Source organism: Copadichromis virginalis, linkage group LG23 (assembly GCF_057382275.1).
Source record: "Copadichromis virginalis isolate Kocher_CV1m ecotype Utaka linkage group LG23, C_Virginalis_male_GT1.1, whole genome shotgun sequence".
In the NCBI taxonomy this organism is placed as follows: Eukaryota; Metazoa; Chordata; class Actinopteri; order Cichliformes; family Cichlidae; genus Copadichromis; species Copadichromis virginalis.
Genome location: NC_140639.1, coordinates 51,699,433 through 51,718,169, shown reverse-complemented (window position 1 = coordinate 51,718,169; position 18,737 = coordinate 51,699,433). Strand labels below are relative to the sequence as shown.

General features: G+C 42.6%; 1 protein-coding gene across 4 annotated transcripts in view; it reads right to left on the bottom strand.

The window, feature by feature from the left end:
• sonb (SON DNA and RNA binding protein b) overlaps nt 1-18,089 on the bottom strand; it is a 30,839-nt gene extending 12,750 nt beyond the window's left edge. Inside the window, exons 1-12 of one of the 4 annotated variants that reach the window (XM_085447857.1) lie at nt 17,982-18,089; nt 17,286-17,486; nt 16,900-16,934; nt 14,631-14,803; nt 13,281-13,435; nt 10,257-10,447; nt 7,252-7,519; nt 4,844-5,037; nt 3,991-4,143; nt 2,266-2,441; nt 1,582-1,716; nt 495-581 (exon numbers count right to left, since the gene is read on the bottom strand). In XM_085447857.1, the coding sequence (XP_085303983.1) occupies nt 495-581; nt 1,582-1,716; nt 2,266-2,441; nt 3,991-4,143; nt 4,844-5,037; nt 7,252-7,519; nt 10,257-10,447; nt 13,281-13,435; nt 14,631-14,803; nt 16,900-16,934; nt 17,286-17,486; nt 17,982-18,064 (1,851 nt within the window). In that variant the 5' untranslated portion in view covers nt 18,065-18,089. Of the gene's footprint in view, nt 1-494; nt 582-1,581; nt 1,717-2,265; nt 2,442-3,990; nt 4,144-4,843; nt 5,038-7,251; nt 7,520-10,256; nt 10,448-13,280; nt 13,436-14,630; nt 14,804-16,899; nt 16,935-17,285; nt 17,487-17,585; nt 17,711-17,743; nt 17,856-17,981 lie in introns of those variants that run through there. The other 3 variants (XM_085447858.1, XM_085447859.1, XM_085447856.1) reach the window with 3 other exon arrangements.
• Between the last annotated feature and the right edge of the window lie 648 nt (nt 18,090-18,737).

Below are 18,737 nucleotides of genomic sequence, written 5' to 3'. Positions count from 1 at the left end.
GGAAGAACACCGTCGTAGTCATGGTTACTGCTCCCACAAACTATCCTGCAACACAATTCTTGGGACAGATAAAAATTTGTATTCTTAACTTTTCAACAAAAATGCACAACACATGTTTGGGAGAAAAAAAGATTTTGCACACCAACAACAAAACCTCATATTTACCATAAAGCATGTTGGGGGGGTTCGTGCTTTTATCTCAGCCCCTCAAACCCTTGAAAACTTTGTAAAGAAATCATAAATAAATAAAATTTAAGAAGAAAATTCAAGGCTAGAGTCCGTTACTATGTTGTTTATGCAACAAGACGATGACTTGAAAGCAGCAAAATGGCAGCAAAATCTAAATATTATGGTTTTGAAATGGCCACGCCCCCTGCTGACCTAAAGAAAGGAAGATGCTAACTCAGACATCCCGGTTAAGTGGAACAGAAACGTAGCACTGAGATGCACACTGGAAGTGATTCTATTCAGTCTAATAAAAACGAGTTTCATACCTTCTTACGATGCTGTGTTCCTGAAGACACTGGAAACTCCTTGGCCATGCCTGCATCACTACGGACTGCTGGACGAACTGTTGAGTTCTGATTGGACAAAAATTGGAAATGGTTACTTCTTTTTTCGAAAAAGTTACTTATTACACAACTGCGACTATATCCACCAGAAAAACCCTATGAAGGACCAGGTGACCCCATCATTACATGCCTCTCTGCAGCTTCTCTCCTCCTGTCCCTGCCCACAGAGAATGTGCCAGGCCATCAAAAATAAACCCAAAATGAGCCAAGCAAAAGTCAAACATAAAGACTCACAAAGCTATGACTTTTCAGCTGGTGGAATACATTTGAGGTACTGCTACCTTTTGCAGCAATAGTTTTGCTGCATGTTTTGCAAATTACCGGATGTTTGACATCCTCTTTGTGAAATCCAAACGGCAGCGAGTCTCATTCCCTCGCTCTTCTGAAACTCCCACTTTCACCATATTATTCCCTATCTGGGAATTTGAACTGAGTTATATAATTGACATCAGCTCAAGAACAGAAAAACCACTCAAAACATCTGCCCAGTTTTGGGATAGCATTCTTCAGAAAGTTGAAACTAAGATAATCAGTTCACAGTTCACACCAGAACCACAGGAAGAAAACAGTGTGACAAAGAAACCTGCATGTGATGACAGGGTCATGTGTATAGGGACATACTGTCAGCTCAGATTCAGTTAAATGAATCGCACAGACAGATGATAACCTTCAGCATACTCCGCAATGAGCCAATCATGCGAACTTGGCCTGATGAGAAAATGGATTTTAATGCCTGTAAAGAATTCCTAAAATATCCAAGATAAATAAACCTCTGAAATGAAAGGATTGTGTAACAAAATGATTGTAAATCCTAAAAGTTTCACGTAACATTTCAGCTGTATCACTTATATTTAAGTTAAGTCTGCATCTAATTGGTATTTCAGCTCCTGCATTTCAGATGTGTTGTGTTGTGGGTGTACAAAGACTAAGCTATGAAAACTGCGTCCAAATATTTCTGGGTCTAACTGCATTTAAAACAGACACGATGCAGCGCACGTGTGCATATTACATTAACACTGAAGGTGATTGCTTTTGGTTCTCGTAGAGCTGCTCCTCCAAAAGGTTTCTCATCATCCTCTTCATCTGAAACATGAGGCACTGCCACTGGCAGCTCTTCTGTACTGTCTGCAATCATCTTGCATTTCTGCAAACACACACACACATATAAAGAGTAAGCTATGTAACTACGACGCATCGCTCTTGTTTTTCCACATTGCAGGCTGCAGATCTCCATGGCTGTTACAGAACACTGCAGAACTGTACTTTAGAACTGCTATGATCTGAGTAGGATCCTGTATGTAAGCAGACAGAGACCTTTCCACCTATAAAGGTAGAGCGGCAGAGCTTTAACAAAACGTAATGCACTTGTCCTTTAATGTAAGGCTCACTCTATGACATTAACCAAATCTGGAAAAGAAAATCCCACCTGACCCTCTTTGAATCAGCTCATATTTTATACAACAACTGTTGGATGTATGTAAATCCATGCTCTAAATCCAAAATCATTTTTAAGTATCAGGCTCATCGTTGCTATGTGAGCATGCACAAGGGCCTGGATCACAGAGGATCATGGAGTGCTTCAGTGTTTTAACTCATTGCCTGTTCAGCTTGTGACCGTTTTCTTTTGGCATACGATGGCCTGTCCTTTGCACTAACTTTAGTTGTTTTGATACATAGAAAACATGAAACTTACGTCAGTAAATTCTTTAATGCTAATGCTGTTCGCTTGCTTTGCTACTTTCCTTTTCACCTCCTCCAAATTAGCGATGTTGGGTTGGGCAGGGGCAACGGGTGGCTTCTGCATAATGGAAGGCAGTGGAACCAGTGACGACAAAGTGCCAATGTTAGTCAAGGCTGCTGTCACAGTGGCTACAAGTGAGAGGAGACACGGCAAAACACACAAATCGGTGAATAAGAAGCACAACAGCTGACTCAAATAATATTCGAACATTTCAGCTTCAGTCGTGTAATTCTGCTTATAGTACTTATTTTATTGACTCAACACACTCGACACTTCACTTGACCTTCATGGTTATTTTGCTCCAGAAAACTTACTCATCAGCAGTAGAACTACTCACACACAAGAAAAGACATCAGGGATTAAGGTTAGGTGATATTTGAAAAGTTTCCAACCGACAATCGTCAGTCCAATAAATGACAACAGGTGATATATTCACGCAGGTGACTTTTCGATGGGCGGAGCAACGTAATCATGCACGTTTAGAATTTATAAGATTTGTTTGAATATTTTACCTTCTTTTCTTGTTTCAGTATTAATATTGCTACTTTGTGGATTATTCATTCATTTATTTATTTATCTGAGATGAGCCAAAGCACACAAAAAACTCAACATTACATCAGATTTTTTTTTAATGTTCGCAGGAAGAGACATTTGGATTTTTAACTTACTTATTGTTTAATTTTGTATTTGTTGTTTGGTCGAGTGTGTGATAAGATAAACACAGTTATAGTGCTAAAAACAGCGCTATTATGTTTTCCGTTGACTGCTTCTCTTAGTTTCAACCAACATTATTAGCAAACCAACTCATGGGCAAATAAATAAATAAATCGCTCTTGTAAAAAACGACTGGTGAAAGGCTCAGCCTATAGTCAATATATCCGTCCAATTGCCCAACTTTATTAGAGATGCAGTTTACTGTTGAAGAAAGAAGTCAACTGGATGTCTGTATTTGTACATTTTGATAAATTACAACTTCATTCCAAACAGACAGATTCAAACTAAGTTAAACAGTCCCCTCAAGGAAATGACCAAATCTGTATCGATGGAGCAGCGGTAACTAGGGATGGGTAACGGTATCCAGTGTTCTGACATAAACGGTAGTAACCAGACCGAAAAGCAGCGCACATTTCGGTGCTTTTTTTCTGTGCTTTTTTTTTTCTTGACATGTCACACACTTTGGATTTTAGCCAATCATTTTACCTTTCCAAGGATAGTAGGCGGGCCCAGGTACGTACGTTCTTTTAGAGCAGATGGATGATGATGCAGCAGCAGCCGTTCTTCTCTGCGTGAGTAGCTTCATGTTGTTCGTGTGTAATTTACGCTGAGTAGGCTAACCACGTTATTACATTAATGCATGTAAGGTGAACTAGCAAACACCGTCGTAGTTACATGTCTACCTGTCTTCTTGTTTGATAGAGAGATAGCATATATGTCCTATAGCTGCAGAAAAGGCTAACATTGTTATCTTTTTACAAAAAAACAGCTAAACATGAGAGGTTTTAGGACAAAGTTTGTGTTCTCCATTCTCTAAGCACCGGTTCGAGCACCGTTTGAGCACCGGCACCGTTTCAAAAGTACCGGTTTGGCACCGGTATAGGATAAAACCTAAACGATACCCATCCCTAGTGATAACAGGAGGAAAAAATCATGCAGGAAAGAGGAAAGTCAAATTCCTACCAGCAGTCATACTGGCCATTGCAGCATTCATAGCCATTGTTGGCAGAGCCAGGGGAAGCACTGAGGATCTCAGGCTAGCAGGGATAGGCATACCAGCTTTGGCACACATGGCAGCAGCATTGGCCTTAGCAATTTCCAACAACTGCTCCTTATCTGAGAAACAAAAAAATAAATCTTACATTTTTTAGACATAATACATAATATGAAGTTTCTAACAGCTATATACAGTTTTATTTTCCTTTTTTAAAAATAGAAATCTGAGCATATGATTTTAGCGGTAAAGAAGATAAGAAAATTGTAATCTCAAGTAAATCATCACAACAAAATGAATTAATGGGAATTAGTGTGATGATCACATAGTCAGAAGCAACATATAACCATCATCTTTCAGAGGTAATGGACTCAGACTCAAAGTGCTTTATACTACTTGCCTAATTCATCATTCAGACAAGCACTTTTTCTATTCACACTAACTTGGAGTTCACAGCCACCCCATAACATACAGGATCCCACATATATTTACTGGTACTGACTCATGATAGAGTACAACATTGAATCTCCTGTTGTTCTCACAGTATTTAAACTTGAGCTTTATCATGGGGGGGGGGGAAGCATCAAGTTGACAAGGAAAGGTGAGCAACTAAAAAATGAAGTAAACAAGAGGTTTACTTCATTTTTTTGAGGTTTTTTCTAGTAAAAACTGGCACCTAGTAAAAATCAGGCGCTAACTTATTTACAGTTACTTTATGACAGCAGCCTCCTCTTTGTTATATACAATAGCACCAAAATACAAGTAACAAAAAGGAAAAATGGCACGTATTACATTCACACGAGTGACTTCATAATATCTGACCCAGTTCACTGATACGGTGAGGGCTGTTGCTCAAGCTGCCGTGTTTCCGTGAGGGCGACCTGTTTTTGCGTAGGATTAGCACAGGGGAATGGCTCGGCTCACGCTTCCAACGGTCTCTCTGGCTGTATGCAACCCTCCGCCGACTTTGTGACACTGACCGCGAGCGTGACCGCCGTGGCCTGCGGCCCCTTGACCTACAAAGCAACATGCAGTCTCATTTATCTTTCAAAAAACCAACTGCTAAACAACATCTGTATACAAATATTCATAGGTGAAACTTTACAATGTAATAAAAGCACTCACAAACTTTCAAGAACCACTGTGTACAGCTACAACTGTGATAAATATTTTGGGCACCCTCCTCTATGATTCTGTTCCATGGACTGAAAAACTAGATGTGATGAAGACAATGTGGTGATTGCAAAATGGCCAGGAAGCACTAGTTTCATCAGAACACTCTTGCCAACACATAATCAGGCAAACTGCATTTGCAACTGTGGGGAAGCAAGTTGCCACCTCTAAATGAGGCCGTGGTCCTGTGGAACAGGATGACTTTGACGCCATCGTACACGCACGGGCGTCTGCTTTGCATGCACTGCTACAGTTTCAGGGTCCTGCAGGTACCTCCCTGCACTCAGAGAGAAATCCTGCTCACGTGAATAAACTTACTTTTGACTGTCGGGAGGCAGAGCCCAAAGGAGGATGGGCTCCTGATGTGATTGGCCACTTTGATGGACACTTCAGATTACTGTGTTAAACTGAGTTACACTGTGCCAGCGACAAATGCTGTTCTAAAGCGCATTTGTTTACAATTTGAAAGATAAAGTTTAGTGAATTAAGTATCAACAGCTATTGTTTACTGAGTGGAAATACACACAAGTGTCACTGGATTACTTTAATGCTGAAGAAATATTTGAAACCATTAATCTGTGGTACAGAATAACACAGCTTCTATGATTTAGAAAGAAATCATCATAATGAGGACGCATCATTCCTCAAGTCAACTGAGTAAACTTAATTTTATAAAATGTGAACAAGTATAACATGTTTTATGTTTTTGCCAGTGGGTGGCTTCACTCAGTGAAATAGCTTTACACATCTGGCTCAGGCTCCACTCACTGTGGGCTCAGAGCTCCACTCACTGTGGGCTCAGGCTCCACTCACTGTGGGCTCAGAGCTCCACTCACTGTGGGCTCAGGCTCCACTCACTGTGGGCTCAGAGCTCCACTCACTGTGGGCTCAGGCTCCACTCACTGTGGGCTCAGAGCTCCACTCACTGTGGGCTCAGAGCTCCACTCACTGTGGGCTCAGGCTCCACTCACTGTGGGCTCAGAGCTCCACTCACTGTGGGCTCAGAGCTCCACTCACTGTGGGCTCAGAGCTCCACTCACTGTGGGCTCAGGCTCCACTCACTGTGGGCTCAGAGCTCCACTCACTGTGGGCTCAGAGCTCCACTCACTGTGGGCTCAGGCTCCACTCACTGTGGGCTCAGGCTCCACTGTAACAGGTTCTCTGAAAAGACAGTCTGTGGGCTGGACAGGAGAGCAGGACGTGACGAGTTGTCCAAGGTAAGCAGCTAATTTGTCTGACAAGCAGTTCAGGTTGTTCCCAAAAGTTGATTCTGTTGATCTGGATGTTTTGAGTGGGAGAAACGTTTCGTCACTCATTCAAGTGACTTCTTCAGTCTCAGCTGACTGCAGGTTTCCCAGCCTTAAGATACACGCACTGTTTATGTACGACTGAAACTAGCACCAATGGTGAGCAGTGGGATATGGGGTCAGTTCTTGAACTCAAACTCGTGCACTCAATGCTAGTTTTTTAAACGTGTTAAAGATGCCTGGAAAAGGAAGAGTCCAAAGAAACGATTAAAAGCCTAAAATTACTATGACAGTCATTTCTACTGTGATGGGTCTGTATAAACTTTATATAGGGCTTTTTTGTTCACTCAAACCACCACACACACATTCATGCAGCACTATTTTATGCCTTATCTACACACAAATGCACACACTCAATTTCACAAATGTATTTTTGTGTCTATTTTAGCACTAAAAGCTTTGTCCTCTTTCACTGAGTGAAATTAATGCTTTACTTTACCAAACAACAGGATTTTTTCAATGTTTAAATTCTTTGTGCAAGAGCAGTGATAAATTATAAGCAATGGATGAATACTACTGCTAACAATTAAACACAATCTAGCAGTATGCAGACTGGAGGCAGACTCCCGTGTACTAATGAGAGGTGAATGAATAAAGGGAGGGAGGGTCCATGGGGCTATTTGGTGTATGGATGTCATGTATAGAACAGAACCATAAGGCGTGTGTGAGGTGTGATCATGCTTCTCAAATGCAGATAAATTATCTCCAGGTAAGTAAGCCAGCGCAAACACACTCCACCCCCTGACCTACCTTGAGCGTGATCTCTTCCTAAGTGAAGGGCTCGTGGATCTAGATTCTCTCTTGTAGCCTCTACGTGGTGACTTGGATTTTTTCTGCTTCTTTGATGACTTCTCCTCTTTTTTCTTCTGTGGTGACTTTTTTCTTTTCTTTCCAGCAGATTTCACATTTGCAGGAAAGGACGTTTCTGATGCCTTGCACTGAAGCAAGCCAGGCTCAGTGCTCAGGTGATGTTTAGCAGATATGGACTGGCTTGGCACGGACGTGGATGCACTAGAAGCTGAAGTTTTTAGAAAATCACATGACAAAGACCACAGCTTGAAAAAACCCAAATACATCTAAATTAAAAGCCACACCTATTAATAACACAAAGCACTGATTGGACATTACAAAGTATTTATTTTAGTTTTATTCTAGTATTTTAGAATAAAACTGTGTATGTGTCTGTAAGACTAGAGAGGAAATGACATTTTTCAAGTTATCTCTATTATCACCAGATTTATAGTGTGTATGTGTGGCAAGTTGAGGCTGATGGCTCAGCTGCAGGGGAGGAGTGAAGCAGCAGGTTCAAGGTGTGGTATCAGGGGAGGCTGGTCTTCGCAGTTGGCGAGCATCATCTAATCATGCCTTCCCTATTTCAGTAGCGCCTGGGGCGAGAGAGGGGGGATATCTGATCAGATCTGCTGGAGGTGGAGGAGCTGGCAGCGGAAATCGCAGAGAAAAGAGAGCAGAGCACTGTAAAGTGCAAAACATAAAATAATAGTTTGCACAAGAATCTGGGTGGAGCCGAAACCCAGGACACCAGCATGTCATAGCCCCAACCCCCGCAGCCGGTGGAGGCACTGGCGAAGATTGGGTCTGAGCTGGTGGCAATACACCGGGAGTAGGTGGCGGTAGGGCTGGGCCATGTCAAACCGTTCACGGTAACACCGGTAAAATGTTGGGCAACGATAAGAAAATGAAATATCGCGATAGAATTTGGGTAAAACGCGCATGCGCAGTGCCTTTGTTTTCATACGCACATGACCGATAAAGCATGGCGGTGACGCAGAACGAGAAGAGCGAAAGCGGATCGTTGAATGAAACGATGACCCAGAACTGGTTTGTAAAAATGCTGCAGCTTCACTGGTGTGGAACTGGTTTAGCTTTCGTGCGTCAGATACACAACAAAGCACTATTTTTGGTAGCGCATGCTAACGGGCCGTCGTTATTACCGAACCGATTTCATGTACACGGCGCTCAAAAATCTGTTAACAATGTTTCAGTACGACTTTGCTAAGCTACGAAGCCGCACCGCTTGATGGATTGTTGGAGCATTACGGCTATCGTAGGCGGAGCCTGGCGGAGTGATACGTACTGTGCTTCAACATAATATTACCATATTGTGTGTGTTTAACCTCTTTTTAAGTTGTGTGGATATTATACATGGTTATGCTGAGGATGTGTCGGCCAGTTTCCACTGGAAATGCCTTTTGGTTAAACTGTCAGCGAGGAATTTGCACTGTTACATGTTTATATAACTTTAATGCACATAAAAAACAGCTGCTTGTTTAAGTGAAAATACATTGATGGGGTTTTTGCACTAATAAAGTTGTGGAGTTGTAAAGTGTTTTGTCTAGTGTCAATTATATTGTCAGTTATATCGATATTGCAAATTTTCAAATATATATCGTGATAAATAGTTTTGGCCATATTGCCCTGCCCTAAGTGGCAGTGCATCAGAAGCAGAAGCATTGTGTGGACCTCCAAGCTTTCTTGGAGGTGTTCCAGGCGATGGCCGGCAGAGGAGTCGGCTCCCCGGCTGCTCCCGTTGCTCTTAGGGGAAGCCCAAGTGGTAGCGCTGAGTCTTCCCACAAGGCATCCTGGACCAGCTAGGGCTCTCCTCCGAGGACCATCTGCACCACTTTCCAGGAGGGTCGGATAAGGCCGGAGGTCCACGTATGTCAGCCGGCTGCAAGACACCGGGATGGCGAAGTGGGTCTGTTGCCACCAGCCGCCGAGCCTTGAGGCTGCGGTGAGGCTGACTTAGGACCAACTGGCAGCGTGGCAGGAAGGTCCGCAGGAGCAGCTGTGTGCAGCAGTGGCTAACTGACTGTTCCCAGCCGTGCGAACAAGGGTCCAGGTACTGTTTTATACAACACTATTTCCCACACAAATGTGATCAGAGCTAGTTCTTACATTTTCTACTCAAGTCCTTAAAGCCCTTTATACAACATGCCTCATTCAGCCATTCGCACGAGCACTAAGTGCCTTCTATTACACACACTCCAATGAACTCATCAGAGAAAATGTTGGGTTCAGCGTCTTGGCCAAAGATATTTAAGAGTGAAGACGAGAGACTCGAGCACCGACCTTTCAATTAAGTGGAAACTGGCCGACATATCCTGAACATAACCATGTATCATATCCACAAAACTTAAAAAGAGGTTAAACACACACAATACGGTAATATTATGTTGAAGCACAGTACGTATCACTCCGCGAGGCTCCGCCTACGACAGCCGTAATGCTCCAACAATCCATCAAGCGGTGCGGCTTCGTAGCTTAGCAAAGTCGTACTGAAACATTTGACAGATTTTTGAGCGCCGTGCACATAAAATCGTTTCGGTAATAACGACGGCCCGCTAGCATCCTCTACCAAATAATGTGCTTTGTTGTGTATCTGACGCACGAAAGCTAAACCAGTTCCACACCACTGAAGCTGCAGCATTTTTACAAACCAGTTCTGGGTCATCGTTTCATTCAACGATCTGCTTTCGCTCTTCTACTAAATGACCCTGCTGTTACAGCCACCCCAAATTTGTGTTAATAGCTTTTGAGTAAGATTTACAGTATTATTCCTGGATACATGGTGTTTATACTGTTTGAACAGTGATTTCCTCAAACTTGAAATTTAAGATTTTAATATTCTGAGATCCTGGATATCTGATTCCCATGAACTATGAGCCACAATCATCACAACACACTCAGGACCTGCTCAGTCATGGAAACCAACGTCCATTTCATACAGGTCTTACCTAGTTTTTCTGTTTCCTCTCCTTCACTGTGGTTAGAGGTCTGCCGTTTTATTACTCTTGATTCAGTCAACTCTTCTGCTTGTAAATTACTTTCAGTGTTGCTGAGGTTGCCCTGAGGTGGCTTGGGCCAGTTTGGAGGCCATTGGTGGGAATGAAAGGATTCATCTTCTACATCTTTCTTCTCTGACGAGCTACAAGTAAAAATAGAAATCACATAATTGCAGGATGAAGTAATATCACAGTGAAACATATTTATCAACAGTGCTGTCATCAAGCACAGAGTGTTTCATACAGTTAGTTGCAAAATCTTCCTCCATTTTTTTCACTTACAGTGGGGCAAAAAAGTATTTAGTCAGCCATCGATTGTGCAAGTTCCCCCACTTAAAATGATGACAGAGGTCAGTAATTTGCACCAGAGGTACACTTCAACTGTGAGAGACAGAATGTGAAAAAAAAATCCATGAATCCACATGGTAGGATTTGTAAAGAATTTATTCGTAAATCAGGGTGGAAAATAAGTATTTGGTCACCTCAAACAAGGAAAATCTCTGGCTCTCACAGACCTGTAACGTCTTCTGTAAGAAGCTTTTCTGTCCCCCACTCGTTACCTGTATGAATGGCACCTGTTTGAACTCATCATCTGTATAAAAGACACCTGTCCACAGCCTCAAACAGTCAGACTCCAAACTCCGCCATGGCCAAGACCAAAGAGCTTTCGAAGGACACCAGGAAAAGTATTGTAGACCTGCACCAGACTGGGAAGAGTGAATCTACAATAGGCAAGCAGCTTGGTGTGAAAAAATCAACTGTGGGAGCAATCATCAGAAAATGGAAGACATACAAGACCACTGATAATCTCCCTCCATCTGGGGCTCCACGCAAGATCTCATCCCGTGGGGTCAAAATGATCATGAGAACGGTGAGCAAAGATCCCAGAACCACACGGGGGGACCTGGTGAATGACCTGCAGAGAGCTGGGACCAAAGTAACAAAGGTCACCATCAGTAACACACTACAACGGCAGGGAATCAAATCCCGCAGTGCCAGACGTGTTCCGCTGCTGAAGCCAGTGCATGTCCAGGCCCGTCTGAAGTTTGCCAGAGAGCACATGGATGATACAGCAGAGGATTGGGAGAATGTCATGTGGTCAGATGAAACCAAAGTAGAACTTTTTGGTATAAACTCAACTCGTCGTGTTTGGAGGAAGAAGAATACTGAGTTGCATCCCAAGAACACCATACCTACTGTGAAGCATGGGGGTGGAAACATCATGCTATGGGGCTGTTTTTCTGCCAAGGGGACAGGGCGACTGATCCGTGTTAAGGACAGAATGAATGGGGCCATGTATCGTCAGATTTTGAGCCAAAACCTCCTTCCATCAGTGAGAACTTTGAAGATGAAACGAGGCTGGGTCTTCCAACATGACAATGATCCAAAACACACCGCCCGGGCAACAAAGGAGTGGCTCCGTAAGAAGCATTTGAAAGTCCTGGAGTGGCCTAGCCAGTCTCCAGACCTCAACCCCATAGAAAATCTGTGGCGGGAGTTGAAAGTCCGTGTTGCTCGGCGACAGCCCCAAAACATCACTGCTCTCGAGAAGATCTGCATGGAGGAATGGGCCAAAATACCAGCTACTGTGTGTGCAAACCTGGTAAAGACCTATAGTAAACGTTTGACCTCTGTTATTGCCAACAAAGGTTATGTTACAAAGTATTGAGTTGTATTTTTGTTATTGACCAAATACTTATTTTCCACCCTGATTTACCAATAAATTCTTTACAAATCCTACCATGTGGATTCATGGATTTTTTTTCACATTCTGTCTCTCACAGTTGAAGTGTACCTCTGGTGCAAATTACTGACCTCTGTCATCATTTTAGGTGGGGGAACTTGCACAATCGGTGGCTGACTAAATACTTTTTTGCCCCACTGTACATTTGCAGCCTGTTGTTCCCCCATCCCATTTTTTTTAGACATGTTGCTGCCACCAAAGTCAAAATGAGCCAAATAAAAACCGAATAAAAACGGAACTGCTCTCTCTGCTCTCTTCGCTTCCGCTTGTCCTTTTCAGGGTCGCGGGGGGCGCTGGAGCCTATCCCAGCAGTCATTGGGCGAGAGGCGGGGTACACCCTGGACAGGTCGCCAGTATGTCAGGGCCAACACACAGGGACAGACAACCATTCGCACTCACATTCACTCACATTCACACCTAGTGGCAATTTGGATTATCCAATTAACCTATCCCCACAAGCTGCATGTCTTTGGACGGTGGGAGGAAGCCGGAGTACCCGGAGGGAACCGACGCAAACACGGGGAGAACATGCAAACTCCACACAGAAAGACCCCGGCCTGATGGTGGAATTGAACTCAGGACCTTCTTGCTGTGAGGCAACAGTGCTAACCACCGTGCCACCGTGACTAAAAACGGAACTGTCTTAGTTTAAACATTCAATGTGTTTTCTGTTTTCAAGTGTGAATAAAATGTGTTTATGGGAGTTGCAAATCACCACATTCTGTTTGTGTCTATATTTTACACAGCAGCTTAACTTTTAAATTTAATCTAAAAGCCACAACACGACCTGATTAAAAGCCTAGTAATTTTACTAAGGACTCAATATTTATTATGGAAAAATAAATATTGCCATTATTTTGCAAACATTTATTTTACATTAACTGGGAGATATTGTGTCTGTCTCTTTAACCTTTAAACAGGCAGGTGGAGTCGGTCAACCATTCATCGGAGGACAGCTGAACATAAGAAAGTTGGTAGTAGTTCCTAGATCTTCCAGTTAGCATGTCAAAGTATTGTTGGTTAAGTTCATAAATCCAAATCATGAATGTGGAATGTCAGGTAAAGTCTACAGAGTGGTAGAATAAATACTAAATAAATGCGGTACATTTACTGTTGGCAGCCGTCTTGGCAAATTAGGATCATCAGCCCACAGATTTGAAGGGAAAACAGTTTGTATAACAAAATAAACAGAGGAGGAGCCATCAACATTTCGTTCAAAGTTTGCTTCCCACCTGGAGCGAGTCCTAGACCTCTGACGGTAGTGTCGAGTCCGAGAGTCAGAGTTCTTCACTGGGCAGGAATGTGACTGGGAGTAGGAATGTGAAGGTGAATGGCATCCCTGCCTGTCACGTCTTTCCTCATCTTCTATTCCTTTATTTGAGTTTTCCTGTCAGAGAGCAATAAAAAAGAAACCTTATTTTCATTATTCTTTCGTGAGTGTAGCATGGACTGGTAATGATATAGCACTTTCAACTAACAACTATTTGACCACACAAAGTGCTTTCTTATAACCAGCTTCATTAAACCCCCACACACACTTTCACACCATCACACGGGGCGACTCAGGTTTCACTGTGATGTGCTTATCCAAAGCTGCCCCAGTTACATCAATATGTAATTTATTTGACCCATCTCCCCTCCGAAGTTATTTTCCCATGCACTCTCAGAACGTCTTCAGTGTGACTGTTACACACTTCCACCCTCAGAGTTGCAGTCTCAGTCCATTCACTTGTGCATTTGCAGAGGAAGCTGGATGTGTATAAAATGGAGAGTCTTCAACTTGATTTTGTGGAAGTGGGCGAAGTTGAAGGAAGGAAAATCTGACAAAAAGGGCGGCTTTTAAGCAACAATTGTGTTTTTATAAGCGAAACCCTTTTGACCTCATCGAGAGGTAGAGGCCGTTCTTCCACAGATGCCTCGAGACAGCACACCAGAACCCTGCAGCCACAGTCTCACTCTGGAGGACAAATTCATGGTTGTGCTTCTCATCTCTCCCCATTAGCAGAAATATTCTTAATTATCTCACAATCAAACAGTTGGTTCAAAGTCAGCGGCTGAATCGACCAAATGGCCCAAACTTGAATTTGAAAATTGAAGAATTTTTCATTAAGCCTTATGTATTGGATCTAATGGTAACAGGCAGAAATATATTACTGTATTATTACTATTACCAAGCACAAAAATATCATCACACAGACTTATAATCAACACACTTAAGATTTACAATGAAAAAGATAAAAGCTCGCATGCAGGGGCTAAATCGGGCCCAATGTCCCGCCTCAGACGCTGGCCCAACAAATGCAGGACACTCGCTCCTCCTAAGATAATTAGTCCAACTAAACAGTCCGACGGTGACGACTTTGCAAGAACAGACTAACAAGCTACAGTCGCAGTCAGAAGGACAGCAGTACATAAATTTAACGTGTATTCTACTTGACATAGTTACTTGTGAACACTACAGACAAATCAAACATGAGAAAGGAATTCTCTCCTACTCTTAGTAAAAGCAAAGGGATAAATCTGTATTAGAAACTAAAGCTGATTTATGTATTGGGACCACAATGAAAGTACTTTGTTTTCACCTGTTTTGGGATTATATCAGGCAGCTCCTCCTGTCGTTTTAGTTTAGTATGCTTTAACACAAAAGCAGAGTCAGTATCTGATGAATTCTCATCGTCTTTCCTCCTTTTCTTCTTCTTCCTCTTTCCAATTAAGTGCTTCTTGCGGCATCTGGACTTACTTTCACGATCCCCACCTGGAAAACAGTTTACCAGCTCTGCATATTTTTGCAGCAAAAAATATTGTATGTGACATATACAGGACAACATATGGCAACGTAGACAGAATTTACAAGGAAATGGGAAAGGAGAACCGTGGAGCTCACAGAGTCTGACTGCACTTGGATGATGTGACAGCAGATGCTGTTTATGTGGGTCTGCTGTGGTGAAACGACAACATGCCGAAGATGGACAACAAAGCACGCGTCTTAGATTATAGCCATTTACCAGCAATATTCGTTGTTAGTTTTTATAAATGATCTACCAGTACGTTGATATAAACTATGGATATAAACTTTAATGAAGGATGGCCCCCTGTGGACTCGGCTAAAAGACATATGTCTACATCATTAAAGCAGTATTGAAGAAGTTTTTAGAGAATTCCACACTGATAATTGTCACATTACTCAAATAGAAACTACTAATACACTATTGAACCTGGCCCTTGTTTTGCTCTTCAACTTCTCTGAGTTTGGTTATGCAGCATGTCTGTAGGTTCTCAGTCATTCCAGACATCGTAATCTAAGGAGCTTGGAATGAGAAGCAACTGGACTTCTTTCAGTTTCTTGAAAACGTGTGTAGACCTCAGACCTCTGCATTGGAGAAACCAAACAGCCACTCCATAAGCGCACGGCACAACATAGAAGAGCCACCTGGACAGGACAAGACTCAGCTGTACGTCTGCATCTAAAGGTCAAAGGTCGCTCTTTCGAGGACACCAGAGAAGACCGATGGTTTAAAAGAGAGTTGACAGAAGCCATCTATGTCCACTGTGAACGACCATCCTTGAACAGAGCGGATGGCTTACTACACCAACCATCTGCCACCTACAATCCAGTTTTGAAATCCCTTCCCTGGCGTCTTAATTAGGGGTGGGTATCGTTTAGGCTTTATCTGTGCCAAATCTGTACTTTTGAAACGGTGCCGGTGCTTAAAGAATGGAGAACACAAACCTCTCATGTTTTTATTTTTAGCAGTCTCTTTTTTTCTGCAAAATGATAACCACCGTCCAGCCCCACGCACGGGGCGATCCGCGCTAACTCACTAATGGAAATTTACCACACCTGCAGTAGATGTGCTCGGTGTGAGGTCTCGCAGCAAGCTATCAAATACGGCGCATTTCTCGGCTTTTAAAACAACGCTATGCGTCGCCAGGTGCTTCATCAGATTCGAGGTGTTGCCTCCTTTGACAGTATCACAGTATCAGCTTAAAGCACTTGTTGCTGCTGAGTTTGCATCTTTTGCTGTGAAGTACAGCCAGACTTTGACCGCTTCGCCTTGGGCGTTTTTAATCTGTAGCTCTGCTCTAACAGAACGTACGTACCTGGGCCCGCCTACTATCCTTGGAAAGGTAAAATGATTGGCTGGAATCCAGAGTGTATGACAGCTCAGAAAAAAAATGGCACCGGATATCGGTACCCATCCCTAGTCCTAATGCCCACTCACATTTTGCGTCAGTTCATCTACACAGACACATGATAGGGTGAGTCAACTGGCCCACACACTTTTAAACAGCTTGGCTCATGTGATGAGGCACATGATCAATAATAGGTTGAGGAGACTTTTCCTCACCCTATCATGTGACCTATCAGGTCACCTGACGCAAAATGCGAGTGCGTGTTGAGGTACCTGGGAAGGGATATCAAGACTGCTTTGTAGGTGGGTGTCTTAAGCCACCCCCTCTGCTCAATGATGGTCATTCACAGTGGACATACATGGTCTCTGAGAACCTACACAGACATGCTGCCTTCCAGAGCAGACAAAACCTTGAAAAGGGTGCAGTTAGAATACAGTACAAAGGACCAGAGTCTTCATGTAGCTAAAGAAGGACATCAAAGACGGGGACAATGTCAAACCAATCAGCTTCTGGGAACATGAGACTGAAAAGGGCCTGGGCCAGCTGGTCAGCAGTGACTTAACTTTTAAATACGAACAAGGGGATTGTCTACTGAAAATATTTTTTAAAAACATATATAAAGATTAGCCACAGAATAGGGCAGCTGTGAATATACCAAGTCTATCTGCGGTAAACACTCGATGCTCAAAAAGTTGACAATATAATAAAGAGCCGTACCTTGCTCTGTTTTTCTTTCCGTTGGTGTTCCTCTTCTATGAAGCAAAGATAAAGCCTGAATTAGGCACATTTAAACAGTCATAATTAACAGTAAAACGGCAGGAAGCTATTGGCTGTTTTTGTACAGTAGTGTTGCCCCCCTGAACGATCTAGGTTGCGGGCTACACGTTATCCCACCGTGTATGTAGTAAACCTTTTTACTCCCTTCATTCACTGACTTTTGAAACTGGACATAATGCACAGGTAAAGTTACAGGTTCCTTTGTGAGCCCAGCCCCTTCCTCTCAGACTATCACATGCTTTCTTTGGAGTTATATTTGCTGGCTGAGCACGTGAGCACACAGGTTTTCTGACTGTGGATGTTGCAGCATGTGCTTTCAGGATCACCTTGACTTGTGTTTATTTTTTCGCTTCAGGTCTGCCCCAGACTCTGAACTACTCTCCTTCTCTCGGTTCCTCTTCTTCCTCTTGCTTTTGTGTTTTTTGTGCTTCTTGTGCGAACTGCTGCTTCTCACGTCTTTGTGTCTCTTTGTAGAGGCATTTTCTGCTCCATCCATGTTACTGCAGTCACCCACTCTTTTAGCATCACTGATGGACAGAGGCAGAGAAAATACGTGTTACTGTTTGACCAGAAAGAGTCAGCCAACGTTTATTAAATGTCTAATATTCTGAAGCCTCTCCCTGCACCGCTTATTGGATAATAAGATCCAGATGAGGTGTTTAACAGTCATGCCTGTTGAAGATTTAAGAGGTTTCAGGTTTCTTCTATCATTGCTTCGAATTCTTTTCATAGTCTTATCATTAAAACCGGCAGTGACTTAAATAGAAAAATGTCCGCTTCAAACCTAATGAACTGTTTTTAAACTTTACGGACTCTCTCGGCTTTCTTTTCGACCTCCCGCGTCCACGAATGGCCTCGCTCCTAGCGGTACAGTTTAACTGAAAACAAACCTAAGCAACGTTAGCTTTCATCCTTTATTTGGCAACTGGTGCAGCAACCGGTAGCTGCAGCAGCGACTAACATGTCTGTTCAGTGAAATTTCAAATAACGTCTCAATAGAAGAATACAAACAAACAACATACGCTTTGTCCTCATTCTGGTCTTCAATTTCTCTGATTTTATTTAATATGAAATCTTGAAAAATTTGCTCTATGTTGGCCGCCATGTTTTAATGTGCATCGCTTTGCCGTTCCGGGTGGAAAGTGAATATCTGTGGCAATGTTCCGGATGAAAATCTGTTCCTCCTCAGCAGACTACACGCAATCCTATACAGTTCCTCTGTATAGGGTATTGTTTTTTTCAATAATCATTGTCATAATGATGATGATTATTATTATTAATTACTATTGTCTCTGCTCAGTTTATTATTATTATTATTATTATTATTAGTATTATTATCATCATCATTATTATTATTAGGGCCCGAGCACTGAGGCCCTACTGTATCTTTCATCTTCTTCTTCTTCAGGCGAAACAAGTGCCTTTTTGAGGGCTTTAACATGCTCAAAAACTCATGAAATGTTGCACACGTGTCAGGTCTGGTGACAAATTTCGTATTTTAATGGTTTTACATATGAGCATTGGAAAATGGCTCTGGAGCGCCACCTATGTGTTGTTAAATGCAGTCCTACGAACACATCGTTTGAGCTACATGAATGAAATTTGACCCACATGTGTATCATGCTGACATGAACAAAAAAGTCAGTGGGACCATTGACACAAACCCAACAGGAAGTCCATCATTTTGGACTGAATGTGACATTTTGGCTCAGTTTTTGCTATTTCCAGGCCTTGTACTTTTGCAAACTCCTCATCGGGATTTGATCTTATCAGCTTCA